This window comes from Ictalurus furcatus, chromosome 15 (genome assembly GCF_023375685.1).
Source record: "Ictalurus furcatus strain D&B chromosome 15, Billie_1.0, whole genome shotgun sequence".
In the NCBI taxonomy this organism is placed as follows: domain Eukaryota; kingdom Metazoa; phylum Chordata; class Actinopteri; order Siluriformes; family Ictaluridae; genus Ictalurus; species Ictalurus furcatus.
The window spans coordinates 14,333,177-14,360,868 of NC_071269.1; the positions used below are offsets into that span (position 1 = coordinate 14,333,177).

The window sequence follows — 27,692 nt, forward strand, 5'->3', positions numbered from 1 at the left end:
CAATGTGAACCGTGCTTCATGGTTAGCAGCTCCTCTCCTGTCTCCCTGCCATCCGGAGAGTGATCGAAGACTCGCCGGAAATGCCCAGTCAACTGTTCCAAGGACGAGATGGAATTGCCTCCTTGTTCCTATATAGCCTTAGCACAGAGGAGAGCCTTCCCGGTTAAAAGCTTCCGAAAGTGGGTGATTCTCCGTGCCTCCGGCATGTCTGGGTAGCTAGCAAAGAACAAGGAGCATTGTAGGAGAAAACCTTTACAGTGTGCCGGATCCCAGGCATACTTCTCAGGTGCTGGTATTGGAGGAAACTGAGAATACGTAGGCGTAGTGACCGGCGTGGACTGAGCAAGGCGATTGACCTGCACAGTCAAATAGGCTATCTGCTAGTGATGTTCGCTAACCAACTTCCCGTGGCCTCAAGGTTACCTGCTGCATCCATAAGGAAGGCGAAGTAATCTGTCACGCTTTGTAAGTGGAGACGGAAGCAAGTGCAGGTAGGCAGATATAATAACAATCCAAAGGGGTAAGGCAAAATCTGTGGTCGATAAACAGGCATTGGTTGGGTGATCAGGCAAACAGACAAAACTAGGCAAGGCAGAGAATCGAGGTCGAGAACAAAAACAATGGTCAAAAGTCACTTTGGCAAAACACGAGAATAAGGCTTGTATAACGGCAGAGAACAAGTCAACTGAACGTTCACTTCACAAAGTCTGAGAGTTCACAAAGTCCTTAACTACTGCCATAGAGCTGTGTGTGAGATTGGTTGCAGGTGTGTGTGTGTTTAGTACTGTGGCGAAGGCGAGCGTGTGCGTGTGTGGGAAGTGTAGTCCTCAGCGGCCATGTTTTTAGTTAGTGGTGCCTCCTGGGAAAAGGAGTTTCTGGTTGACTGTTATATGACAACTGAAAGCTAAGATTCAACCTTAACACTTGGGAGTCAATTCCATACACCGAAAAACATTTGCCTCTTGCAAACACTGCAAGCACGTCTCCAGAAATATTTTGTCTGCCAATGTTCATAGAAATGCATCCAATCTTATTAGGAGGAACTTCATCATACAGCAAGACAATGACCCAAAAAGCATAGCCAACACAACAAAGGACTTCACCGGGGAGAAACCCCCAAAACAAACAACAACTGAAGGAAGCTGCATCACAAAAGAAGAATGCACCAGTTCGGTGATGTCAGTGGGTCAATGCAGTTATTTCAAGCAAGGGATAAGCAACCAAGTATTAAAAGTCATTTACTTTTAATTATCTTAAGACTATTTGTTCCTATACTTTTGCTCCAATGAAAAGAAGGTGGTGTGCCACCAAACATGCAATATTCAACATTGTTTAACACATCTGGATGTAAATATCAGGAAATGAAAACTGGAATTCTGGTATATCATCTCATATCGATCATTTGATCTCAAACCAAAATGTCTTCAGTGTATAACAAAAACAAAAGAATTATCCTTGCTGTTCCAATAGTTTCAGAGGGGACTGTAATATATCAAAGTTTTTGCTAGGGATTATTGGCTCCAGTCATGGTGTCCAGGAACAATGAATATAATTTCGGTTATATATTAATTACTACTGCTGGTTTTGGGCTGTACAAGAATGACAACATGAAGTAAAATTAACATTTAATTTACAATTTTTTCGCATACAGTAACTATTTAAATAAACATAAATAAAGTAGTCAGCAGGCCTATGAACACAACAACCAGTTGAAAAGAAGAAGACTTTCTACTAACGAAAAATATTACTTTATAACATGGCTGCTAATAACATTTAACTTACCTTTTTTTTTTTTTTACCTAGTCAGCATTGATGTTCCTAAGCTTGACTAAATTCTCCGGTGTTAGTTAACCCAGTGTGTGAAGTTTTACTCTCAGGTCCAGCACATATTTGTATTATCACTTTTGTTCTGTGAATGTCCCTCCACTCAATTTTCATGGACATCATCTAAGATGCCCAAAGTCCTTTGCCCATATTGTAATTCAAATGGGGAAAACTCTGGAGATGCTTGCAAGACATCACATACTGCAAATAATAGGGGCTTGAGCCACATATCCCAGTTACTTGAGTCTTGTCCTGTACCAACATACAAATCATATTTTTAAGGAAATATTTTTTTGCTTGATTAAATCGTTAATCTAGAGTAATTCATAAAGTTCACGAGGTATGTGGGGCATGAAAGTAGTGCCCTGGTCAGTGATTATCTTTTTTGGGATTCTGAGGAAAGATTGCATCCAGAGATGTTGCAAAGAAGCACTGCTTCCACATAGTGCATTGCGTAATACACTAGAACTGACACAAAGTGATGCCCAAATGTCATTTGTTCTAATGGCCAACGAGGTTCATGGCAAATCTTTCAAAGGGGAACTTGATTATTGCAAGGTGGCTGGAGGATTGACAGTCGAGAACTGACAGTCCCTGCATATGACACATCACCTACATACTTCACCGCAAATGCCCAGCCAATAGAAATGGGCCATGAGATAGTTTAGTGTTTTGTCCTGTTCTAAATGCCTCAACATGGGATCATGATGAGCCATATGAAAAAGCATTTCCCTGCAGCTCCTCAGGGTCAACAATTGGGTCATTTCTTCCTCAATTTGAGCGCCTTGCATCACTTGATATAACCCATCCTTGGTCATTATGGGCCCAAACCACTGGACAAATCCTGGGCAGTCGGATGTTCATTCTCGTCCCAGGAGCCCTGAGTATAGTGCCATTTTGCATACTTCATGCCGTGTGGACTGTGCTAGCCTGACACCATGTGTTGACTAAAGTGGGAGGGAGTCTCCAAAGCCATGTGTCTTGCTGTTAGAAGCAAGGCCTCCATCAACTCCTTAGTGGAGAAGCTAAGTCTGCAGTCTAGGGGTAGTTTCTCCAGCACTACCTGGAAAATGACCATAGAGTTTCCATGCACATTAAATGTTAGATAGATGTGTAGTGATATCATAAGAATTTGTATCGTCATTAACACATTTGCACTCAACAATGGGCCCAGAGCCTCTGCACATGGCTTCAGCTCCAAAATCAGTGATTTTATCTGAGCCAAACACATTGGATACTGATTGTCATCCTCCAGCTCTAGGAGGTTCTACGAGATTTGAGACTCACTCCAATCCCATTAGCACTGTTGCAGCCAAATGGGAGACTCAATGGATGTTAGCTCCAAGCATAAACCGGATTGAGCCACAAGCAAAACAGTAAACAACAGAAGAAGGTAGAAGTGAATTGAAGGGGGAAAATGGAGTCTGTCAGCTTTGGAGGAAAATAAAACTGTAGCTCTAACTGAAGTCACAAGCTGCTGGGTATGGGTGTGAAGAGTGCAAGTTACTGTACTTACAGACAGGTATGCCACTCTCAATTTTAAAATGACTGCTACACCCTTACTTTAGTTCAACTGGTGGAGGATTTTTCTACCTGAAGGAGAGCGAAGTGAAACTACAGAAACTGCTGAAGCGCAATCAAAAAAAGTGTTTATTATGCCATAGAAAAGGACAAGAGTATACTGTATGCTAAGTGAACCTGATACAAGAGCAATTCAAGTAGGACACTGCCTTAAAATTAGATATGCACAATTTCATATACTTTATAATTCTAAAACATTATTGGTTATAGAGAAAAGTAAGATCTACATCATGCTGGTAGATGATCACATCAGTCTAACAAAAGACAGTGTGCAACCTTAAAATTGGCTCAAAGTGACTTCTTTGACAGTAAAAGTATATGTTAAGTATAACCAGGAGTCAGAACAAAAATCTACCTAAGGTAGAACATGTATGTTAAAAATAAAGATTATTAAAAAATAAAGATTATTGATAAATGAGAGCTGATGTATAATAACACTAATGATTACAATCAGTTTACATGTCTTTTTCTAGAAATTTTTAATAGCAAATGAAACAGAGTTTGATGATCTGAAGCTGGAGGTGTTTACTTTTATCATTTTTATTTACTGCAGAACCTGAAATTGCCATTTATTCAGGAATTAAAAATGATAAGCACTTCTTCAAACTGTGTGAGAGCTACCAGAGTTATCAGCAACAGCTTTCTCTCTCTCTCTCTCTCTCTCTCTCTCTCTCTCTCTCACACACACACACACACACACACACACACACACACACACACACACACACACACACAGCACGTTACATTACATTTAAATCAAAATCTGTCACCAAAACTATAACTGTTAAGCTTTTCAGCTTCCTGTTTCAAACTTCATGATTCTAACCAAAGGAAGTGACTTCATAGCAACTTCCTATACATTAACGTTCTGCTTCACAAAAACAGTTCCAACATTGAGCAAGATTTATTATTATATACAGTATTTCTGTAAACCTTGAGACTGCACTTGTCTCATGTCATTTTTTCCCCCGTTCTCTGTTTATGGCTTGTTTTCGTGAGTTTCCTTTCCTGAGATGCATCATAGCATTATTTACAATCTTTACAAAATCTGTACCTGAATTTAGTAGATGTATGATATAAAATAAAATTCCTTAATTTATATAATTTATCTAATTTGAAATGACTGATATTCTAAATATTAACTGGTGGATTTGTTACATATATGTTATATGCTAGAAAAAAAATTTACACAAAAGGAAAAAAAATTATTTGAGCATATGCTTTCCATCTCTTTTGTGAAGTTAAATAATAGTAAATAATATAAAAGGAAAAGTGATGACATTTTGAATAGTCTGAAAATCTGAATGATTATATTAAATTAGATTAAACTTTATAATCATTGAGCAGAGTACAAGTACAAATCCAAACAAAATGCAGTTAGCATCTAACCAGGTAGGGTGGCAATAAAGTGCAAGTGAAGTGCAAATGGCATGTTATTAACAGTGCAAATGAAATATAAGGCATGACAAATCAAAACAGTACAGAATAGTGCAGTGAACAAATGTGCAAGGAGTGCAGAAGTAGGGATGTGCATGCGCAAACTATGCAATGGTGTATTTTGATCCAAGTGCAAACTGCAATGTTGGGGTTGGAGGATGGGGGATTTTCAGCATTGTGAGCAATTCAGTATGTTGATTGTTGTGGGGAAGAAGCTGTTCCTTAGCCTGCTGGTATGGCAGCAGAGGCTTCTGTAGCACTTCCCGGATGGGAGAAAAGTGAGCAGTCTATGGGTGGGGTGAGAGATGTCCTTGATGCTTTTTACCCTCGGTAGATGACGTCTATAATAGATGTTTGAGATGGAGGGTAGCTGAGCACCAGTGATGTATTGGGTGGTTTTCAACACCCGCTTGAGGGCCTTCTGGTTCGAGGCTCAGCAGCTGCCTTACCACACTGAGATGCTGTTTGTCAGTATGCTCTCTATGGTACAGCAGTAGAAGCTCACTAGTATCTGAGATGATAGGTGAGCTTTCCTCAGTCTCCTCAGGAAGCAAAGACAGTGACACTGCTTCTGAATCAGGGTTGAGGTGTTAGTGGCCCAGGTGAGGTCCTCGGAGATGTGGACCACCAGGAATTTAAAGCCGGCCACCCACTCTACCTCAGCCCCATTGATGTAGATGGGTGTGTGTGGCTCCTTTTGGTCTGCTGGTAGTCCACTATGAGCTACTTGGTCTACTGGACTTCTGTAGGCAGTCTCATAATTGTCTCTGATCAGGCCTACAATTGTGGTGTCATCTGCAAACTTGATTATGAAGTTCAAGACATGAACAGGTACACTGTAGTAGATGAACACTGTAGTAGAGGAGAGTGTTAAGCACACAGACCTGTGGGATGCCGGAGTGTGAAGGACATTTGGTTATCAAACCTAACAGACTGTGGTTTGTTAGTCAGGAAGTCCAGGGTCCAATTACAGAGGGAGGTGCTGATGCCAAGGTCGGTAAGCTTGGAGATCAGCTTGGAAAGTTTATGGGTGTTAAATTGTGATGTGAATTGACTTGTTGTTCTATGTAAATGTCTGCATGTTTTCCTACCCATATCATCATCAGTGCAAAATGAATCAGTCTGTAAACAGTATGGAAACACCAAAACACCAAAAGTATGGAAAAATTTGTATATAGAAATACATAGCTTTGCTGGTATTAGAAAAATAGTGTGTGTGTGTGTGTGTGTGTGTGTGTAAAAATACATATACCCTGTACACATCACACTCGATATCTGCTTCTAAAATACTGCAGCAGAACAAAGCCATTGCATGCATAACATGGGTCATCAAATAACAATTACTAGTGACAGAAAACCAACAGCACCACTAAATAACAAGTCAACATGTGCACGTCATCATTTGGCAATATTTTTTTTTCCATGTTACAAAAGAAAGCACACATAATATTTTAAAGTAGACTAAATATGAATCAATGCTAGTTACTGTCACAAGATCCTCCACATACAGTACTTTTGAAGGCAGAAACATGGGAATATCTCCACTATTTAGTTGAATGTACAATTAATAGCACTGCAAACAACAACAACAACAACAACAATAACATCAACAACAACAATAAATGAGAAAGAGATCCTTGCCCTTTTATTGAAAACCATAAAGTATGCCAGCCAGTAAATTCATCTTACCAGTTCCCACTATGCAAACCGATTATGTAAATACAACACTGCTGATTGGTTTCTGATCACAAGTTTAGTTCCAACTCTATTTACTTCTTTTTTGTGCTTCCACTGGAAAGGTAGCCAGTGCAGTCTTAATGACAATCAGTCATAATGACAAGATTTATTCTACTCACAGGTAGATGATATTTAGCTTGTTATTCATTCATTAAACTTTTGTCTGTTGACATGTTATCTGACATTTGTATGTTGTGTGTTTGAACACTGCACTTTTTATTTGTTTTATCTTTCAGGTCTTTGCCTGTTATTGATTCATCTTGGTGAGTTTTCTCATACATTATTTCAGAAATCATTTCCTTGGTTTTTACTTATCCAATCAATATACTGAATCATTGTGTTTGAAATTTAGGTTCAGCCTATCAGCTTATATGCTACTTCACCAACTGGGCCCAGTACAGACCTGATCCTGTGAAGTATGTGCCTACCAATATTGATCCCTTCCTGTGCACACATCTGATCTACGCGTTCTCCATCATTAACTCTGCAAATCAGCTGGCCACCTACGAGTGGAACGATGAGACTCTCTACCAGTCTTTCAATAATCTGAAGCAAAGGTGAGGTTTGCTTCTATTGGAGAGATGATATTATAGTCTGGGTTAAAAACTGATTTGCTAATCCAAGATACTAATTCATTTAACAGTAATCCAAGCTTGAAGACACTTTTGGCTGTTGGAGGATGGAATTTTGGTACAAAGCAGTATGTATTGGTTTTTGGTTCAGTTGTAATGTTGTTGAATCTCTGCAAAAGTAAAAAGGACTGAACTGCATTCTCTGTGTCCAGATTCTCTACCATGGTGTCCACACAAGCAAACAGAAATACATTCATCCAGTCCTCCATCAGCTTTCTCAGAAAGTATGGATTTGATGGACTGGATCTAGACTGGGAGTATCCTGGAGCCCGTGGCAGTCCTCCAGAGGACAAGCAAAGATTCACTCTGCTCTGTCAGGTCAATACATCACATCTTTATTCTGTATATTGCCATCATGCACTACAGTGTTATGCAGATAGCTAAAAGATTAAAGGTGTTCAGAATGATGTGAAATAGGGTAAAGAAAAATAAGGCAGGAAGGAAGGGCATCTCCTATCAATTTTTATCAGTCAAAATTTTAAGAAAGGTGTATGTCCAAAGGATTATCTGGTATTATATTTGAAAAAAATAAAATAAAATAAAAATAAATCCTATAAATAATCATGACTGTGCTTCAACTTGCCTCAGCTTCAGGGAATGTTGAACCTAATATTAGTCTGACTCATCTTGATGAAACCAACTTGATGAAGTTGATACAATAATAAGAATAATAAGAAATAATACTAATATTTAAATTTAAAAAGTAAAAACAAAAAACAAGTAAAAACAGCAACCCAAAAGAATATGCACTAAACAGTTATTCTGTCTTTTGAGTTCTCTTATAATTTCAAAATATTTCTTGGATTTATTTGATAATGCAAAATAAGTGTAATATAGGGCCAACTTCATCCAGTATAAACTTTTTAAGGTACAAGAACAATCCCATAGAACAGGGGTTCCCAAACTAGGGGTCACTTGATTTACAAATGGGGTCCCAATTGAATCTCTTTTGTTTCATTCATTTTTATTTTTTTTATTATTATTATTTTTTTTACAAATTAATATTAGAAATATTGATGAGAGATTTTGTGTACTATTGGGGTTGCAGAAAATGCATAATGCACATCTGGGGGTCATTTGCCCAAAAGGTTTGCAAACCCCTGGGATATTTTTGTTGGTGTCACAAAGGACTAATTATTTCCTGCTACAATTAAATATTTTGGGAAATGATTCTTGGGTAATTGCGGCACCTAGTATATGGTCATACGACAATTGTGTGCAACTGGCCAGATTACAACTTACCCACTGAGTGTTTTTACCTTTTTCTTTCATACTAGTACAGTTTTAATAAATGTGTGTTTTTGCCCTGTAGGAGCTTAGACAGGCCTATGAGGCTGAAAGCAGTGTGACAGGACGTCCTCGGCTTATGGTCACAGCTGCAGTAGCAGCTGGGAAATCAACTATAAATGGAGCGTATGAAATTCCTCAGATTGCTCAGTAAGTTTTGTTGGATAACATGAAATAAACTGAGAGAACCATGTAACAGTCTTGATAGAATTTCAGAGGGTTTCAGTACCTGCAAAAATATCAAGAGAAAATATCCTAAATATAGTTGAACTGATCTAATATTTTTTATTATGTGAAAGATAAAGCAATATTAGATTATCAATCATGTTTCTACTCATTTATACTCATTTTAAGATTGAAATTAGTACACATGCCAAGAAATATGTTTAATAATTTGATCATAATCTCATAATGCTATACTAAATATTAAATAAATATTCAGAAAATGTTCAATTGTTAAAGAAATATAATTTCACTTCATATTTTTGCAGTGCTGCAAATTGCTTTATCACGTATTTACATCTGTGTTTAAATGTTCTAATTGGGATAAGATTTACAATGTCACTGATCTGGTTACTTTATTAATATGCAGGTACCTGGACTTCATTAGCGTGATGACCTATGACTTTCATGGGACTTGGGAAAGTTTAACTGGTCATAACAGTCCTCTGTATCAATGGTCTCAGGAAATTGGGGATCAAATCTACCTTAATACTGTAAGACAAACTTTCTATAACTTCACTTATACCTGAGCTTGGCAATCAGAGATCTGCACGACAACATTTTGTTTCTGATTTTGCAGAATTATTCGATGACATACTGGAAGAATCAGGGTGCTCCAGTGGAGAAGCTGAGGATGGGTTTTGCTACGTATGGCAGAATGTTCCAACTGTCATCTACAGCGAGTGGCCTGGGAGCTCCAACAAGTGGCCCTGCTTCTGCTGGCACCTACACCAGAGAGGCAGGCGTCTGGTCTTATTATGAGGTTTGTACACCATTTAGGTGAGCCACGCAAACCTCATTTTATTGTTTTATTAAGACTTACATATTTATTTTTATTTATTTATTTATTTATTTTTTTACAATTGCTAACAAGTGTTTACCCATACTTTAGATACCTTTTCTAAACTCTTAACACAGCAACACACCTATGTACATCACACAATTTGCCAAATAGTTAATTTTCTGCTCAAAACCACATTTTGTTCATTAAATACCAACTCTACATTTCAAAATGCAAAAAGCCTTTCTGTACACACACTAACTCTATAAAAACACAGCAAACCCAACTCAATATCTAATTATTCTCTCAAAATGCTAGCACGTTTTCTATCCAACAGGACCATATAGTCAATCCTGCACAACGACTATCAAAATACTAACAGTTGACTGCATTATATAAACTGCATTACTTGTCAGTTCAGTTCTACCTGCATACAGTAGACAATATGAAATCCATTGCTTTTTATCATTCAGTTTCCTTTCACTGTAAACCACTCATTTTTGGTTGAGTGTCGAATATGTGCATTCTTGGCCACATACTTTCTAAAAGTGACTTTATTGCTTTGCAGACATACACAGAAGGTAACCAGACTTGAATGGGCTGCAACCCATGTCCTGATATTTCCTTCTGCCTGTTCCTTTTCTGCTTCTGGCACTAGTTATTAGTGGAGGTCATCTAAAAACAAAAGAAAGCACTAAGTGTTGTAGGGACCAATCTGGCATTTCTGCCGGGCCAAACCAGTACTCGTGATTGCAGCACACATTGTGATATTTGCTCCTCTCTGACACAACACCTCAACAGTGGCCCTTTTCCCAATGATGTTTCTTCCCCGCTGACATTTTTTTTTTCACAGGTTAAACCTTGCTTCGTCTACATGAATGATTTCATGCAGGGTTTGATTAGCCTCCAACTCCATGAGTCTCTGAAAGAAATCAAACACAGAATGTGTAAATGCTTTTCATTATGTCCTACTGTATGTATATGTAACCCACGTTAACATGTAGCGTTAACAAGAAATACTGGATAGACACCTTACCTGAACATATTGGTGCTGGAATTTCTTGACCCGCTCACTGAGTCCGAGCAATGTTAGCCAGGCTAATGCTTTACACATATGTAAAATATCAGGTTGTCCTCTACAATTCTGTTCTGATTTTCTCTCATTTTTATTGCATTGTCCGCAATGACTATTCCTACAATGGCATACGCTTGATCTTCACTGAGGACATTTCGTCTTCCCCCAGATGGAGGAAGATGCTGTGTCCTTTAGAGGAACAAAAATACAATATATATATATATATTTGCATTGGGACTGGTGGCCTACAGTTATTGTGGGACATAGCAACAGTAATGATAGAAGAAGCCCCTGTGAAATGCATTACATACCTGTTGGTTTGTTGAAAATTCCAGATAATGGAAGCCATGGTTGCCCGTCTGAGATTAGGCTGGACTCTTTCACTGGACTCTTTCATTAACCTCTTTCACCAACCTCTCTCAGTGGTAGACCATGGTTTATCACATGGTCTATGATGGAGGTTCTTATTTCATCAGTGACAACAGCTCTTACTCTCCTTTGAACACCACCACACATTCTTACTGCTCTCCCCCTACCTCTCCCTCTCCCTGGTTCAACTACTCCTCTTCCTGGTCCCTGGTCCAACTATTCCTCTTCTTTGTCCAGACATTATTATTTCCCTCTCTGCTCCTCTGTGTTGTTATGTATTCACACTGAACAAAACCAATACAAAGAATCCCCTTTTTACTGTGCATGTACATGTAATGAAAAGAACAACTGGCTATGTAACTGATTAAGATTGGAATAATCTATTTCTCAATATTTCAATGATCTGTTAATTAAAAAATGCTTATCCGCTGCTTCAAGGTAGCTTTTGAGCTGCTATTGTTGCAGAAGTAGAGGCTTTATACTATATTTAGGTCTTTATTTCTGGCATGCTGTGTGAATCATTTGTAAATAAGACAAGAAAGATCCACGATTTTGCTATTGGGTAAGCTTGTATAAAAAAAATTTAAGCATTTTAAAAATGAGTTAATTGACTGCATAGTGAAAACAACCTGAATTGTGTTAATGCTATGGTCCACAACAGATGGATGTTGTGCTAATTGTTTTTAGAGGTTTGAAAATGTGACTACAGATTGGACAAAAGGATGGTTATTTCCCATCAGATCTGCAGCTTCCTTCAAGGAACCAGCATACATTGGATCCAGGATCAAAAAGTACCCTATGCCACGAAGGGGGATCAGTGGGTTGGCTTTGACACCAAGGAGAGCTTTGACACAAAGGTTAAAAAAAATATCTGAATTATAACATTTTAATAATGAGATCATGAATCAATTTGTTGCCATTTGTAGTAAAACTCTATTGGAATTGTACTTACACATCAACTTACACATTCCATGCTAAAAATAAGAAAAACTTAGACAAACCTACAAATAAGCTAATGATCCCACAGGACATTAAAGTGTGACTATTTACAATATGATTGCTAATCAATAAAGTGCAATACAAAAAAACAAAAACAAACAAACAAACAAACAAAAACAACTATAGATCATATAGAGTGCTGAATGCCAGGGGAAAATAATGACTGCTGAAATGTGAGGAAGAGCATTAATGGAGAAACAGCAGATACCTAAACTCTATACAATTCATAGAGTGACCTTACTGTTCTTTTTATTTTTTTTATTTTTTAGGTGACCTATCTCAAAGATAATAAGTTTGGAGGGGCCTTTGTGTGGGCTCTTGATCTGGATGATTTTCGTGGACAGTTCTGTGGACTGGGAAGCTACCCTCTCATCAGCCAGCTCAAGAAACGCCTCAGCAGTTGTATATAAATTAATTACAATGCACCATTTTCAGCTACTGATATATTACTGATATTTTAAATCCATCTGTATGTATTACCTCATCTGCTCCTCCTCTTTCTCCTTTTGCTGCAGCTTCTACTGAGCCTCCTGCTGCAGCTGGGTCAGTCCATCTCAAGTGGTCCAATAATTGTACAGTTGGCTGCTTGATCATTTTTATTTTTTCAATTTTTTTTTAATGAATATTTTTATGTAATGCCATTGCAAAACCACCAGGTTTTAAATAAATAAATATATATATATATATATATATATATATATATATATATATATATATATATATATATATATATATTATTTTGTTGGTCATTTCAACTACAATGGCCATCTTTTTTGGTTATACAGCATAATTTTCAGCTGTAATTTTCTAGTAATCCTGAATACCTTGGTTTGCTTGTTAAGGTGTGTTTGATTATGGTTGGAGCTAAACTCTGCAGGACAGTGGACCTTAAGGGCTATCATGTTGGTACAGGAGTACAGTTGGTACATGTTAGGATAAAGCAAATAACAGCTTTATCTTCACCTTTCCTCCGTCAGCCTTCAGCCATTCTTTGTTAAGAGTGGAGTGTTTCTCTTCTCTATGCTACTGCGTGGATGTGGTTTGCCTCAGAGTGTATACGGGCCCGGGGAGAGTCTAAATGAACACACTGGCAATCAGAGCAGCTCAGAGAGACTTCTGATTTATTGTAGAATAACAGAGGTTTATATACATATACAGAGGTATAAATAGCCGGGGTAGGCGTACTGCTGTGTGGAAATAATGTGGCAGTTAAACTGACTGTACACATCACAGACATGTCTGGAAAGTTAAACTATAATCAAAACATACTTATACATATCTGAGGGAATAGAGAATAGAGAGTTTCCCACAGTACACATGAATAGATTTTATCCAAATATCTCATTACAGTGATCAGTTGCGTGTTTTAAATATGAACAATGTCGTAAACAGAGCTATGGCATTCTATCTCCGGTGATGAAAGCAGTAAGTGACTACAGCTCAGAAGAAAAGGCATTACTGTGTTCAAGGATAGAATGTGATGAACATCACATGTTCATTTGTAAAAGACCCAGCTGAACATCCATATTTGGCTAAAATCTATTCACGCATACAGCATGATAGATCAGGGTTCTTGGAATCTGTCCTCAAGCTCCACCGTCTTGCAGAGTTTAGCTCCAGCCCTAATCTAACACTCTAAGTGTTGTACAAGCTAACCAAAGTCCTCAGGATTACTAGAAAATTACAGCCAGGTAAGTTTGGAGGATGAAGTTAAACTCTCTCTATATATAGAAATATATAGAAATATATATATATATATATATATATATATATATATATATATATATATATATATATATATATATACACACACACACACACACACACACACACACACACACACACACACACACATTTACCTTGTAATGTGCTCTAGAAATCTGTTTTTGTTCCAAGGCGCTAAGACCATCCTGAGCTGTGATATTGAGGTAAATAGATGTATAACCTAAATTTGGCGATAAGATGGCTGTCATATTGAAACCAAGGAAAACATGGTGGTTTTGCAATATCAATATGTAAAATTAAATTAAAAAAAAAATTACAAATGGCCAAGCAAACTGTATTGGACCACTTGAGAGGGACTTCTGATTCTCCTGCTGCAGCTCCTACTGATCCTCCTGCTGCAGCTCCCACTGATCCTCCTGCTGCAGCTCCCACTGATCCTCCTGCTGCAGCTCCCACTGATCCTCCTGCTGCAGCTCCCACTGATCCTCCTGCTGCAGCTCCTACTGATCCTCCTGCTGCAGCTCCTACTGATCCTCCTGCTGCAGCTCCCACTGATCTTCCTGCTGCAGCTCCCACTGATCCTCCTGCTGCAGCTCCCAGTGATCCTCCTGCTGCAGCTCCCACTGATCCTCCTGCTGCAGCTCCTACTGATCCTGCTGCTGCAGCTCCTAATGTTCCTCCTGCTGCAGCTCCTAATGATCCTCCTGCTGCAGCTCCTAATGAGCCCCCTGCTGAAACTGATGAAACTGATCCTCCTGCTGCAACTCCTAATGATCGTCCTGCTGAAACTCCTGCTGTGTTATGAAGCATGCAGTGGGGTGCTACGTCACTTCATTTAAATTAAAACACTTAATGGAAATGGAGGAGCATGTTACATCACAGAGAAAACATCCTCTAAATTATGGAATTTACATTAGAATGTAGCATGGCATAACTTCAAAAACATAACATCTTTTCAAACGAGTAATATTTTGATTTGTAATCATTTGTGTGTGGGACTGTTAGAAAGTGTGAAAGCAGAGTGTCCCTAGTTAAATCATGCCAATTACCCACTAATTCACTGATTCCAGGCTCTGAAAGCTAAGATTCAACCCCAAAGCTTGTGAGTCGATTCTGTACACTGAAAATCAAACACTGCAAGCAAAATGTATTTATCATTGGAGTGTTTCAGTTAGCAAGACAACCCATGGATATTCATTTTGCCTTTATTTTGAATTTGTCAGATTTTGAATTTGGAAATGAATAAATCAGAAACTGAAATGCAGATACATACACTCACCATCCATTTTCTAAAGAGCACCTGTACACCAGCCATCTGGTACCAAGAACCATGACAGTCACGGAGATCAAACTTTTACTACATTCTGATGTTAGCTGAAGCTATTGAACTGTAGCTGCTTGATTATTTGCATTGCACTGCTGCCAAATGATTGGCTTAAAACCTACAGAAAGCCTATAGAGCTAGTGCAACATTAAATACGTGAAAAGTGCAAGTCATCTTTTGTCAATAATACATTTTTCTTGTTACAAAAGAAAGAACACATGACAATATTTTAGCGTAGACTACATATGAATCATTGCTGATTACTGTTGCAAGATCCTCCACATATAATACTTTTTTAGGCAGAAATATGGGAATAGAAAAATGATACAGATTCTCAGCAACTTTGCTGACTGTACAATTAATAACATTGCCAAAAAAGAAAAAAGACAAAGAGATTCTTGCCCTTTAATTGTAAACCATAAAGTATGCCAGCCAGTAAGTTTATTGTACCAGTTCCCACTATGCAAACAGATTATGTAAATACAACATTGCTGATTGGTTACTGCTCACAGGTTCAGGTCCAACTCTACAAAAAATCAATTTACTTCTTTTTCGTGCTTCCACTGGAAACTGCAGTCACAATGACAAGATTTATTCTACTCACAGGTAGATGATATTTAGCTTGTTATTCATTCATTAAACTTTTGTCTGTTGACATGTTATCTGACATTTGTATGTTGTGTGTTTGAACACTGCACTTTTTATTTGTTTTATCTTTCAGGTCTTTGCCTGTTATTGATTCATCTTGGTGAGTTTTCTCATACATTATTTCAGAAATCATTTCCTTGGTTTTTACTTATCCAATCAATATACTGAATCATTGTGTTTGAAATTTAGGTTCAGCCTATCAGCTTATATGCTACTTCACCAACTGGGCCCAGTACAGACCTGATCCTGTGAAGTATGTGCCTACCAATATTGATCCCTTCCTGTGCACACATCTGATCTACGCGTTCTCCATCATTAACTCTGCAAATCAGCTGGCCACCTACGAGTGGAACGATGAGACTCTCTACCAGTCATTCAATAGTCTGAAGCAAAGGTGAGGTTTTCTTCTGTTGATATTATATTATGGGTTAAAACTGATTTGCTAATCCTAGATACTAATTTATTTAACAGTAATCCAAGCTTGAAGACACTTTTGACTGTTGGAGGATGGGACTGTGGTACAACTCAGTAAGTGTTTTTTTTTTTTTTATCTTTATTTTATTTAAAAATTTTTTTTCGAAAATTGGTGAATCTCTGCAAAAGTAAAAAGGACTGAACTGCATTCTCTGTGTCCAGATTCTCTATCATGGTGTCCACACAAACAAACAGAAATACATTCATCCAGTCCTCCATCAGCTTTCTCAGAAAGTATGGATTTGATGGACTGGATCTAGACTGGGAGTATCCTGGAGCCCACAGCAGTCCTCCAGAGGACAAGCAAAGATTCACTCTGCTCTGTCAGGTCAGCACGTTGCATGCTTATTCCATATATTGCCATCATGCTTCACAGTGTTCTGCAGGTAGCTAAAAGATTAAAGGTGTTCATCTTGAAGTGTAAAACCTGTGATTTGTTGGCAACTTATGTTTGAGACAAATGGGGTAAAATAAAATAACAGGGAATGGTGTCTCATCAATTTCCATCAAATTTCATGATAAGAACAGATGTATGCCTGTTGTATATAAAATATCCTATTAATAATAATAATAATAAAGATTTTAGGGGTATATTGAACCTAATTGATGGGTGAGTTAAGCCTTTATTTGACCTACAGTGGAGATATTGACCATTTACTTTCTTTGTTTTAAATATTTCAAAATTCTGAAACCTTCTGTTTAGTTCCAGTTGGAGTTTTTGACCCCACTGTCTGTCTTCAAGCAAACAGCTGAACATAATCAGAAATAATTTGTTTCTATAATTAACTTTATCTTTCTACTAGTTTGTTAACTTTATTGACATTATTAAACTAAGCATGTGATTTTTTTTAAAGTGATCATTAAAACCAACTTGACAATGTTTAGTAATATTTTAATGCATTAAGTACAAAAAAAAGTACATAAATAACAACATTTCAAAAGATAATGCAGTGAACATCTATTCTGGCTTTTGGTTCTCTTATAATTTCATTATAAATCAAACCATTTGTTGAATTTATAGGATAATTGTCAAGTATATTAATAGTAGCTCTAGCTACTATTTTCTTGAAAAAGGCAAATCCCACAGAATTTTTTTTGGTTGTTGTTCTTCCACAATGGAAGAATAATTTCTACCATAACAAACCTTTCACATAATGTAGAGCCTTTTTTAGTCAATGTTGGGAAATTATTATTCAGTTTAATGTGGCACCAACACCATGGTTGAATAATCATACTGTACATTAACAGTGTTTTTTCCTTATTTTTCTCATGTTGTTAAAGTGAAGCTCCAGGGCATTGTAAATGTGATTAATCATTGTATATGCTCATGATTAAGATGATGATCCATCCATTCATCCATTTTCTATACCACTTATCCTACTGGGTCGTGGGGAACCTGGAGCCTATCCCTGGGAGGATGGGGCACAAGGCGGGGTATACCCTAAATGGGGTGCCAATCCATCGCAGGGCACAATCACATCCACACACCCATTCATACACTACAGACACTTTGGATATGCCGATCAGCCTACCATGCATGTTTTTGGAATGGTGGAGGAAACTAGAGTACCAGGAGGTTACCCCCAAAGTACAGGTAGTACATGCAAACTCCTCATGCAACAGGGCTGCGACGGGAATCGAACCCACAACCCTGGAAGTGAACGTGCTAACCACTAAGCCACCATGCACCCATGATGATGATCAGTTTATTATTATTATTATTATTATTATTATGAATGCCATTCTAAAATGCTATAACATAGTTTGGAGCATGTCATTGGAGTAAGGTCTGATCAGGTCAGCCAGATTTTTGATGTGATGTATAAGCTTGTTCATTATTATTACCTACCACTTTATGTTTCACACCATCAAATCCTCATTGAAATGATGGGTACTTGCCTAATACCGTATATGGTCATATGACAGTTGTGTACAGTTGCCTAGATTACAACTTACCCACTGAGGCTTTTTTCCCTGTTGTCTTTTAGTTTTAATAAATGTCTGATAGTTTTAATAAATGTGTGTTTTTTGCCCTGTAGGAGCTTCGACAGGCATATGAGGCTGAAAGCAGTGCTACAGGACGTCCCCGGCTTATGGTCACAGCTGCAGTGGCTGCTGGGAAATCACCTATTGATGCTGGATATGAAATTGCTGAGATTGCCAAGTACGCTATGCTAGATAAGCTGACTACACAATTGTTATTTAGGCCCTGATAAATAAAATTATAGAATTGAAGGGGGGTGTACGGCCTTTTCCCATAACTGTGTAAAATTTTTAGCCTGTTTCTACACATTTATTCATGTTTAAAACTGTTTTGTTCTAGTCGTAGGTTTCTAGAAGTAAATGCATGAAATAAGCAAAATTACCTGTTAATAGAAAAAGTTATTTTTATGCTTGAAGACAAAAAGAGTCAAGAGGTTTAGAATGTGTTTAATCATGATTTCATAATGAGATATGTTAGATAAATCTTCAGGCATCCTATACAATTTGTGTGCTTCCAACCTTGCAACAACAGTTTGGGGAAGACCCACATATGCGTGTGAAGGTCCATTGTCCACATACTTTTGGTCATATAGTGTATCTTTGCAGTGCTGCAAATTGCTTTAGATAGTAATTATGTGTCTATAAAGAACAAAATGAAAACAATGTTCTAATTGGGATAAGATTTACAATGTCACTGATCTGGTTACTTTATTAATATGCAGGTACCTGGACTTCATTAGCGTGATGACCTATGACTTTCATGGGTCTTGGGAAAGTTTCACTGGCCACAACAGTCCTCTCTACCAATGGTCTCAGGAAAAAGGGGATCAAATCTACCGTAATACTGTAAAGACAAACTTTCTATAACTTCACTGATTCACAATTTAACTTCACTTATACCTGAACTTCACAATAAGAGATTTGCACGACAACATTTTGTTTCTGATTTTGCAGAATTATTCGATGACATACTGGAAGAATCAGGGTGCTCCAGTGGAGAAGCTGAGGATGGGTTTTGCTACGTATGGCAGAACGTTCCATCTTTCGTCTACAGCGAGTGACCTGGGAGCTCCAACAAGTGGCCCTGCTTCTGCTGGCACCTACACCAGAGAGGCAGGCGTGTGGTCTTATTATGAGGTTTGTACACCGCTTAGGTGAGCCACACAAACCTCACTTTTTTTTTTTCTTTATACATACATACATACATACATACATATACATATATATATATATATATATATATATATATAAGACTTGAACTAGCATTGAATGGTTAATTCCAATCAGATCTGCAGCTTCCTTCAAGGAACCAGCATACAATGGATCCAGGATCAAAAAGTACCCTATGCCACGATGGGGGGTCAGTGGGTTGGCTTTGACACCAAGGAGAGCTTTGACACAAAGGTATGAAATCTATATTATGACATTTCAAGAGTGAGGTCAAATGTCAATTTGTTGCCATTTTAGTAAACACATGTACTTACGCATCAATTTACACAAGCTAAACTTTAGAACCTACACATGGGTGATTCCACCAGGACACTGTAATGTGAGTACATACCATATTAAATGTGCAAGTGTGTGTGTGTGTGTGTGTGTGTGTGTGTGTGTGTGTGCAACAGCAGCTACCTAATTTCTGTACAGTTCCTAGAGAGACCTTGTCTGTTTTAGGTGACCTATCTCAAAGATAATAATTTTGGAGGGGCCTTTGTGTGGTCTCTTGATCTGGATGATTTTAGTGGCCAGATTTGTGGACTGGGAAAATACCCTCTCATCAGCGAGCTCAAGAAACTGCTAAGCAATGGTATATAAATTACTTACAGTGTATTATCACCTCTAATAGTGTTGATTATAATATGAATACCACAAAGTTTGCAATCTCATCTGCTCATTCCATCCCTCTTCCTGTTACAGTTCCTATCACATATACTGCTGAAGCTCCTCCTGCTCCTCTTCCTGATATAGATCCACAGTGATATTGTGCAGCCATGAAAGATGATATCTAGCCAAATCCTTTTGATGATAAATCTTTCATCCAGTGAGCTGTTGGGAAAAAATTTGCACGTCCCAGCCGTGCTGGCACCATCTTCAACAAGAGCTGCCAGTGCTGCAACTGGCCATAAAACTGCCACAGGTTGTTACTGAACACATGATGTAACATGATTTAAATTACATTTGTAACAGATTAACAAAATATCTGAACAGTTATTTGAGCATGGCTTCACTGGCTTTATACATACTTACTTATGATTGGTATTTTTATTTATTTATATAGTATGGGATCTAAAAATGTTATATATTAGACAAGTTAAAATGCTCTTTACTGTCAGAAACTCAGTACTGTATATAAATAGTGTTGTGAATGTCTTGCAGTGTCCAATATTTACTTTCAGTCACATTTCTACATGGTTTTCCTAAGTGTATTCTACAACATAATTATGTTGTATATGATCAAATGCTCCACCTTCTGTATATATAGAACCACTTCTGAATATACTTTCACATGAAATTCCAGCTCTGGTGTAAACAAAACTCACTATAAAGAGAGCAGAGTAGTTGCACAATACACTGACCTTTATGCCACAAGTTTCCAGGGATTTTGGGAACAGCCATTGCTTTAATGTGGCCTTCATAGGACGTGGGTGTGCTTAGTTTTGGTCCCATCTTTTATCTATCATACTAAAAGAGAATTTAAATAGCTCTATTGTTTAGTACAGACATATACATACACACACACACACACACACACACACACACACACACACACACACACACACATATATATATATATATATATATATATATATATATATATATATATATATATATATATATATATACACATACATACATACATACACACACACACACACACACACACACACATATAATACATATACATATGTATTAAAAAAATTGGAAGACATTTTGCTGAAAAAAATATTTAATTTTCTCTTTGTATGGAAACTTTTGGGACACCCTGTAAATAGTACACAACGCACACACAGGGAAATTTAAACTATATTTAAAGATTGATTACAATAAAACAACCTTAGATCAACCAAAAAATGGTTTTCACAACCATAAGAAACATTCATTTCTTTTATATTCTAACATTAAAAAAGTAATTGTATACATAACATTTCATCAAATAACAATTAGTTTCGATAACAAGCCTACACAGCCAATGTAACACTAAAGACATGCAATGTGCATATCATTTAGTAATAATAGGTTATTTTTTTTTAATATCTGCTAGTCATTGTCACAAGATCCTCCACACACTTTTGTAGGCAGAAGTACAGGAAGAGAAAAACCAGACAGGGCAGCTTTGTTTGACTGTACAATTAATCAACCACAAACTATTGAATAAAAATCAACAATGCAAATAAAATTCCAAAGAATAAAGAGGTCATAAAGTAAAGCCAGCGAGTAAGTTCATTTTTTACCAGTGCCCATGATGCAAACAGATTATGCAAATACAAGACTGCTGATTGGTTACTGTTCACAGGTTCATGTATAATGCTACAGTAAAAATGTCTCCACCTGAAAGGTAGCCAGTGTAAAACTGCCGCCACGATGACCAGACTTATTCTACTCACAGGTAGTGATCTTGTTATTCATTAATGTTATTTATTAACACAGCACTTGTATTTAACAGTTGTATTTTTCATTTCACTTTTCAGACATTTGCCTGTTATATATTCATTTTGGTGAGTTTTCTCTATGCACTATTTCTGAAGTAATTCCCATGTTTTTATTTTCTCAAATCAGATCAAATCACCTGATGCATTTTGTTTGAAATTTAGGTTCAGCCTATCAGCTTATATGCTACTTCACCAACTGGGCCCAGTACAGACCTGACCCTGTGAAGTATGTGCCTGCCAACATTGATCCCTTCCTGTGCACACATCTGATCTACGCATTCTCCATCATTAACTCTGCAAATCAGCTGGCCACCTACGAGTGGAACGATGAGACTCTCTACCAGTCATTCAATAGTCTGAAGCAAAGGTGGCGTTTTCTTCTTTTGGGTAAATTATTTTATACTCTGCGTTAAAACGTATTTGCTAATGCTAATTGATAATTAATTTAACAGTAACCCAAGCTTGAAGACACTTTTGGCTGTTGGAGGATGGAATTTTGGTTCAACTCAGTAAGTGTTTTTCCATGGTTCTGCTGTAAAATATTTTTCAAAGCAAAAAAGTACAGAACTGCATCCTCTATATCCAGATTCTCTACCATGGTGTCCACCAAAGCAAACAGAAATACATTCATCCAGTCCTCCATAAGCTTTCTCAGAAAGTATGGATTTGATGGCCTGGATCTAGACTGGGAGTATCCGGGAGCCCGCGGCAGTCCTCCAGGGGACAAGAGAAGATTCACTCTGCTCTGCAAGGTGAGCCTATTTCTCATGTTTATCATAAATATTATCCTCATATCGGGAGCACAATGGCTTATTGGTTAGCACATTCGCCTCACACCTCCAGGGTTGGGGGTTTGATTCCTGACATGACCCTGTGTGTGTGGAGTTTGCATGTTCTCCCGGGTACTCCAGGTTTCCTTCCCCAGTCCAAAGAGGTAGGCTGACTGGCATGTCCAAAGTGTCCATAGTGTATGAATGGGTGTCTGAATGTGTATGTGATTGTGACCTGTGACGGATTGGCACCCTGTCCAGGGTGTACCCCACCTTGTGCCCCATGCTGCCTGTGATAGGCACCCTGAAAATGGATGGATGGATTATCCGCATATTCTACAGTGCTGTTGTGACCCAAACTACAATTATGCTACTCCCTATATATACACACACAACAGATTTCAATATGTAGTCAATTCTCCCAAAAAGTAAACCTACATTCACAAACCAGGTGGGAAAATATAGGTACATCCCTCCTACTTCCACAATCCTTAAGAGAGTAATTAGAAGACAGGTGTTACTAATGAAATACACAAGATTAATTAATCATCAAGAAGTGTGACAACTTCTAGAAAATCTGAACTTTTGGTAGTTCATTCCAAGAAGAAAGAACATGATCCATGACCTCAGAGAAGCAATTGTTGCTGCTCATCTATCTGGGAATGGTTATAATGCAAACAATTTGAAGTTCACCATTCTAAACTAAGAAGGACTGTTTACAAATGGAGACCCTTGAAGACAGTTGGATGTGTTTTGCAGTCACTGGACCTAGTAAACTTGCAGTCATTGAGACATCGATAACTCCACTTTATACCAGAAAATTCCAGAGACAAATCTGAGGCCATATGTCCAGCATCTTAAGCTGGGCTGAAATTAAATCATGCAAAGGACAATGATCTCAAGAACATCAGCAATTTTACATCCGAATGGCTAAAGAGGAAAGAAGTCAAGGTGCTGGAATGGCCAAGTCAAAGTTCAGACTTCAACCCCATTGAGAAGATCTTAGGAGAGCTGTGCTTAACATCAATGAACTGAAGTAATATTTTACAGAAGAGTGGGCCAAAACAATGTAAGAGACTCATAAAAAGTTATTGTTGCTAAAGGTGGTTCTTAATGTTACTGAATTATACTGAATTAAGGTGTGGACTTATTTTTCCCACCTGGTTTCTGAATTTGGATTTAATTTTTGGAAAAATGATTACATGTTGAAAACTGTTGTGTTTTCTTGTTGTCACCTGAGGTTATTTGTTTGTTTATAGAAGGTTGGTAAGGACCACATACATATGTAATGAACTCACTGGTACTGTAAAATCTTATGAGACAGAATATACAATGCTGTAATTAGGGAGGAACGGCTGTTCATGTAAAAAAGAAAATGGAGATATTCACACAATGACAATTCTTCAAAGAAGGTTACAAATCGGTTCCCAGCACAGCACAGCAACTTGTCATTTCTACTAAGAAAACAGACAAACAAATTAGCAAAAAAAAAAAAAGCCAACACAAATAAATAAGATGATACACACTCCCAGTACTCAGCGCATACATGATGCATTGACTAGGACACACAAATGAACAGATGGCTGGAATAACACTTGCCACAGTTTACTAGGATGTAGCCCTGTAGGAGTATGGGAATGGCACGTCCAATAAAAAGGTGTCTAATTTTGTCACCATATAAAACTATTAAAGTGATATTTCAGGGATGCAGCACTCTGTAACAATAAGAATAATATTAATAATGGTAAAATACCAAGATCACAAAAACAGTGTTAACATTCTGACCTCAAAAGCACATTGCTGTGTTATACACAAGATCAAAGGCACAGGCTAACTTATAATTTTCCATGAGACTCACACTAGTCTCAGATATTATACTGAAATAGTAAACTCAGTAGTTTGATAAGAAAAGAGAGAAAAAATTAATGTACTACTACTGGCATCAATCAAATTAAAGTTATTCATTTCCTTCACAAAGAACTTGCACCTGACAATCCCAGCCTGGCTTACAGTGCTGGACCCCTGGAGAATTATTCATGTATAAATCCAGGGTATTGGTTTGTTAAAAAAAACAATTGGGGAAAATTGATACATTGGAATTTAGTGACACTATCAAACATATACTGTACATATCAAATGCACAGTCTACAGTACATTACATTTTCAAACATTTCACCAAAGATATGTAACAAATTTGACCTTAACCTAACTTAATTTAACCTACCATTTCATGTTACCATGTGCCCAATTGTGTTTGCAGAGAAGAGCACAAAAGTTGTAAAAAGTATAGCCATGGGCTACACAAAATGTTTACTTACCCACTGAATCTTTTTACCTCGTTCTGTGCTAATGGCATAGTATTAATAAATGTGTTTTTTTGCCTCACAGGAGCTTCTCGACGCCTATGTGGCTGAAAGCCGTGCAACAGGACGTCCCCGACTTATGGTCACGGCTGCAGTGGCTGCAGGGAAATCAACTATAGATGCTGCATATGAAATTCCTCAGATTTCCCAGTAAGTTATGTTGGGTAACATGAAAGAAATCAGGTTGTGTCAAACTCAGTACTAAGAGATTTGATGGATTTTAAGAGAATTACAATACCTGCAGAATGTATCAGGTGAAAATTTCATCTTAAATAGTTGAACTGCTCTAATATTTGACATTATTAGGCATGATAAAGCTGTATATGCATATTTAGCCTATTTCTACATATTTATTGCAATGTAAAGCTTGAAATATTTTTTTGTCCTAGTAGCAGATAATGTTGGCCATATCCAAAAATAAATGCAGAAAAGAATCAAAATTACCTGCCAGGAGACCGATTTTAAGCTTGAAATTAGTAAAACTGTGAAGAAATGTGCTTTAATAATTTCTTATCATAATCTAATAATGATCTGTATGAGATAAATGTTCAGAATATGTTCAACATTTTTTAAAATGTCATTTTTGCAGTCCTGTCAACTGCTTTAAATAGTATTTATATCTGTCATGTTTAAATTGAGATAGATTTACAGTGTCACTGATCTGGTTACTTTATTAAAATGCAGGTACCTGGACTTCATTGGCGTGATGACCTATGACTTTCATGGGACTTGGGAAAGTTTCACCGGCCACAACAGTCCTCTGTATCAATGGTCTCAGGAAACAGGAAATCAAATTTACCTTAATACTGTAAGACAAAGTTTCTATAACTTCACTTATACCTGAACTTCACAATAAGAGATCTGCACGACAACATTTTGTTTCTGATTTTGCAGAATTATTCGATGACATACTGGAAGAATCAGGGTGCTCCAGTGGAGAAGCTGAGGATGGGTTTTGCTACGTATGGCAGAACGTTCCAACTGTCATCTACAGCGAGTGGCCTGGGAGCTCCAACAAGTGGCCCTGCTTCTGCTGGCACCTACACCAGAGAGGCAGGCATCTGGTCTTATTATGAGGTTTGTACAGAACTCACTGTACATGAGCCAAACAAACTTCACTGTGTTGTTCTATAAGAGACTTGATGAACTAGCAGTGAATATTTCTTTCCAATCAGATCTGCAGCTTCCTTCAAGGAACCAGCATACAATGGATCCAGGATCAAAAAGTACCCTATGCCACGAAGGGGGGTCAGTGGGTTGGCTTTGACACCAAGGAGAGCTTTGACACAAAGGTAAGTAATCTGAATTATGACATTTCATGAGAGAGATCAAGACTTAATTTACTGCCATTAGTAGTAAATATCTATTATTTGTATTTTCACATCATCTTACATATACAGTGTACCACAAAAAATGTGCAAAAGTTCAATCCTGCATACAGCATTAGACTCTGTACTGCTTTGAATTACTTTCAGTATTGACAAATTGCAGAGAGCATATATAACGAAGAAACATCAGCTTAACTTATTTCTGTATAGATCATAGAGTGACCTTACTGATTGCTTTTCTGTTTCAGGTGACCTACCTCAAAGATAATAATTTTGGAGGGGGCTTTGTCTGGGCTCTTGATCTGGATGATTTTACTGGACAGTTCTGTGGACTGGGAAGCTATCCTCTCATCAGCGAGCTCAAGACATTGCTAAACAATGGTGTATAAATTTATGAGAATGCGCCATCATCAGTTACTCATATGTTACTCATAATATGAATCTCTCTGAATTTACATCCTCCTCTGTTCCTTTTTACCATCCTCATGCTGCAGCTCTTATTTTATTATGTCCATATTTTATTTCTCTTTCTTTAAAAAAATATTAAAATAGAATTGTAATTGAAAATGCTCACTAACTTTACTAGCATTGATCTTTTCTAATCAAATTTAATTGTGATTGGTATTTTCTGTTGGGCTTGAAAACTGCTATATTATCTTTGAGAAATGTTCTTTATTGTCAGTTGTATTAGTCCAGATTTACCAATATGTATGGTAATAAATAGAATAAATCACAATTTTATTCCTGGGATCAAAACCACAGGCTTACACTATGCATTGATTCAGTTTGAATGCATAAAATTGTTTTTGAAAAACACAACCCAAGCAATTCTTTACAGTCTCAGAGGTCTAAAAAGACCAGCAGGAGAGTTCATTAATTTACACAGAAGTTGGAGAACGATCAGATACTACTGAATCTGATGCTGAATCAGTGTCATATGGAGGAGTTGCTAGTTTCCTTGATGCATATCAATGCAAGGCCAAACACTCTCCAAAATCTCTTACTCGATAGCTTTAACACTTTAAATGTTCAATAATGTTGATAAAGCTTAGCAACATACTAAATAATTTCTATATATTGTTGTAGTGTGAAATGCTGAAATGTTTCTTTGTCTCCTTCATTAACATATTTAAAGCATGGTGGCAGAATACTACCACATTATGTATGAAGTGGTTTGTAAAGCGCACAGTGCAGGTTCTGGAATTCAAGCTGTGCATTCAGATATAATCTTTTTTTAACATCCTGTGTAGTATTTTAAGCAACACAGCTTATTTGAAAAGACACATCATCAACTTGCTCCTTGGTTTGAAGACATTATTTGGCCTTCAAACATTGATCACAATTATTTTGAAACAGGGACAATAACGAAATGCAAGATTATATTACATAACCTGGAATCACTCAATAAGCACCATGATATTCAATATTTGTGATATATTTAGGATCAATTAAATCAATAATTTTATGATCTGCCACGCCTACTTCG

General features: G+C 37.4%; 3 protein-coding genes across 4 annotated transcripts; all 3 read left to right on the forward strand.

Moving 5' to 3' along the window:
• The first annotated feature begins 6,599 nt into the window (after positions 1 to 6,599).
• On the forward strand, positions 6,600 to 12,607 carry LOC128619779 (acidic mammalian chitinase-like). The gene is made up of 11 exons (XM_053644205.1): positions 6,600 to 6,700; positions 6,816 to 6,842; positions 6,932 to 7,136; positions 7,223 to 7,279; positions 7,364 to 7,529; positions 8,524 to 8,648; positions 9,091 to 9,214; positions 9,301 to 9,483; positions 11,686 to 11,802; positions 12,214 to 12,346; positions 12,460 to 12,607. Exons 1-11 carry the CDS (start codon positions 6,676 to 6,678, stop codon positions 12,561 to 12,563), a joined length of 1,266 nt encoding a protein of 421 aa, XP_053500180.1. The 5' UTR covers positions 6,600 to 6,675; the 3' UTR covers positions 12,564 to 12,607.
• Positions 12,608 to 15,416: 2,809 nt separating this feature from the next.
• Positions 15,417 to 20,465, forward strand: LOC128619505 (acidic mammalian chitinase-like). Of its 2 annotated transcripts, XM_053643710.1 has the most exons (11): positions 15,422 to 15,599; positions 15,715 to 15,741; positions 15,831 to 16,035; positions 16,113 to 16,169; positions 16,278 to 16,443; positions 18,155 to 18,279; positions 18,821 to 18,944; positions 19,053 to 19,235; positions 19,386 to 19,502; positions 19,770 to 19,902; positions 20,013 to 20,465. In XM_053643710.1, exons 1-11 carry the CDS (start codon positions 15,455 to 15,457, stop codon positions 20,072 to 20,074), a joined length of 1,344 nt encoding a protein of 447 aa, XP_053499685.1. In that variant the 5' UTR covers positions 15,422 to 15,454; the 3' UTR covers positions 20,075 to 20,465. The 2 variants fall into 2 exon arrangements, with proteins under 2 accessions (XP_053499686.1, XP_053499685.1); XM_053643711.1 differs by lacking the exon at positions 20,013 to 20,465 and having other exon boundaries at positions 15,417 to 15,599; positions 19,394 to 19,502; positions 19,770 to 19,900.
• Positions 20,104 to 27,365, forward strand: LOC128619506 (acidic mammalian chitinase-like). Its single transcript, XM_053643712.1, has 11 exons — positions 20,104 to 20,232; positions 21,610 to 21,702; positions 21,785 to 21,811; positions 21,908 to 22,112; positions 22,198 to 22,254; positions 22,332 to 22,497; positions 24,904 to 25,028; positions 25,563 to 25,686; positions 25,773 to 25,955; positions 26,054 to 26,170; positions 26,455 to 27,365. The coding sequence occupies exons 2-11, from the start codon at positions 21,678 to 21,680 to the stop codon at positions 26,593 to 26,595; spliced, it is 1,170 nt and encodes a 389-aa protein (XP_053499687.1). The 5' UTR covers positions 20,104 to 20,232; positions 21,610 to 21,677; the 3' UTR covers positions 26,596 to 27,365.
• The last annotated feature ends 327 nt before the right edge of the window (positions 27,366 to 27,692 follow it).

Coding starts and splice junctions, on each gene's coding strand:
- LOC128619779 (XM_053644205.1), top strand. CDS start 6,676: ATGACAAGATTTATTCTACTCACAG. Junction 7,530..8,523: donor GATTCACTCTGCTCTGTCAG/GTCAATACATCA, acceptor TTTGCCCTGTAG/GAGCTTAGACAGGCCTATGA. Junction 8,649..9,090: donor GAAATTCCTCAGATTGCTCA/GTAAGTTTTGTT, acceptor ATTAATATGCAG/GTACCTGGACTTCATTAGCG.
- LOC128619506 (XM_053643712.1), top strand. CDS start 21,678: ATGACCAGACTTATTCTACTCACAG. Junction 21,703..21,784: donor CAGACTTATTCTACTCACAG/GTAGTGATCTTG, acceptor TTCACTTTTCAG/ACATTTGCCTGTTATATATT. Junction 26,171..26,454: donor AGGAGAGCTTTGACACAAAG/GTAAGTAATCTG, acceptor TTTCTGTTTCAG/GTGACCTACCTCAAAGATAA.
- LOC128619505 (XM_053643710.1), top strand. CDS start 15,455: ATGCAAACAGATTATGTAAATACAACATTGCTGATTGGTTACTGCTCA. Junction 16,036..16,112: donor TTCAATAGTCTGAAGCAAAG/GTGAGGTTTTCT, acceptor TTTATTTAACAG/TAATCCAAGCTTGAAGACAC. Junction 16,170..16,277: donor TGGGACTGTGGTACAACTCA/GTAAGTGTTTTT, acceptor CTCTGTGTCCAG/ATTCTCTATCATGGTGTCCA.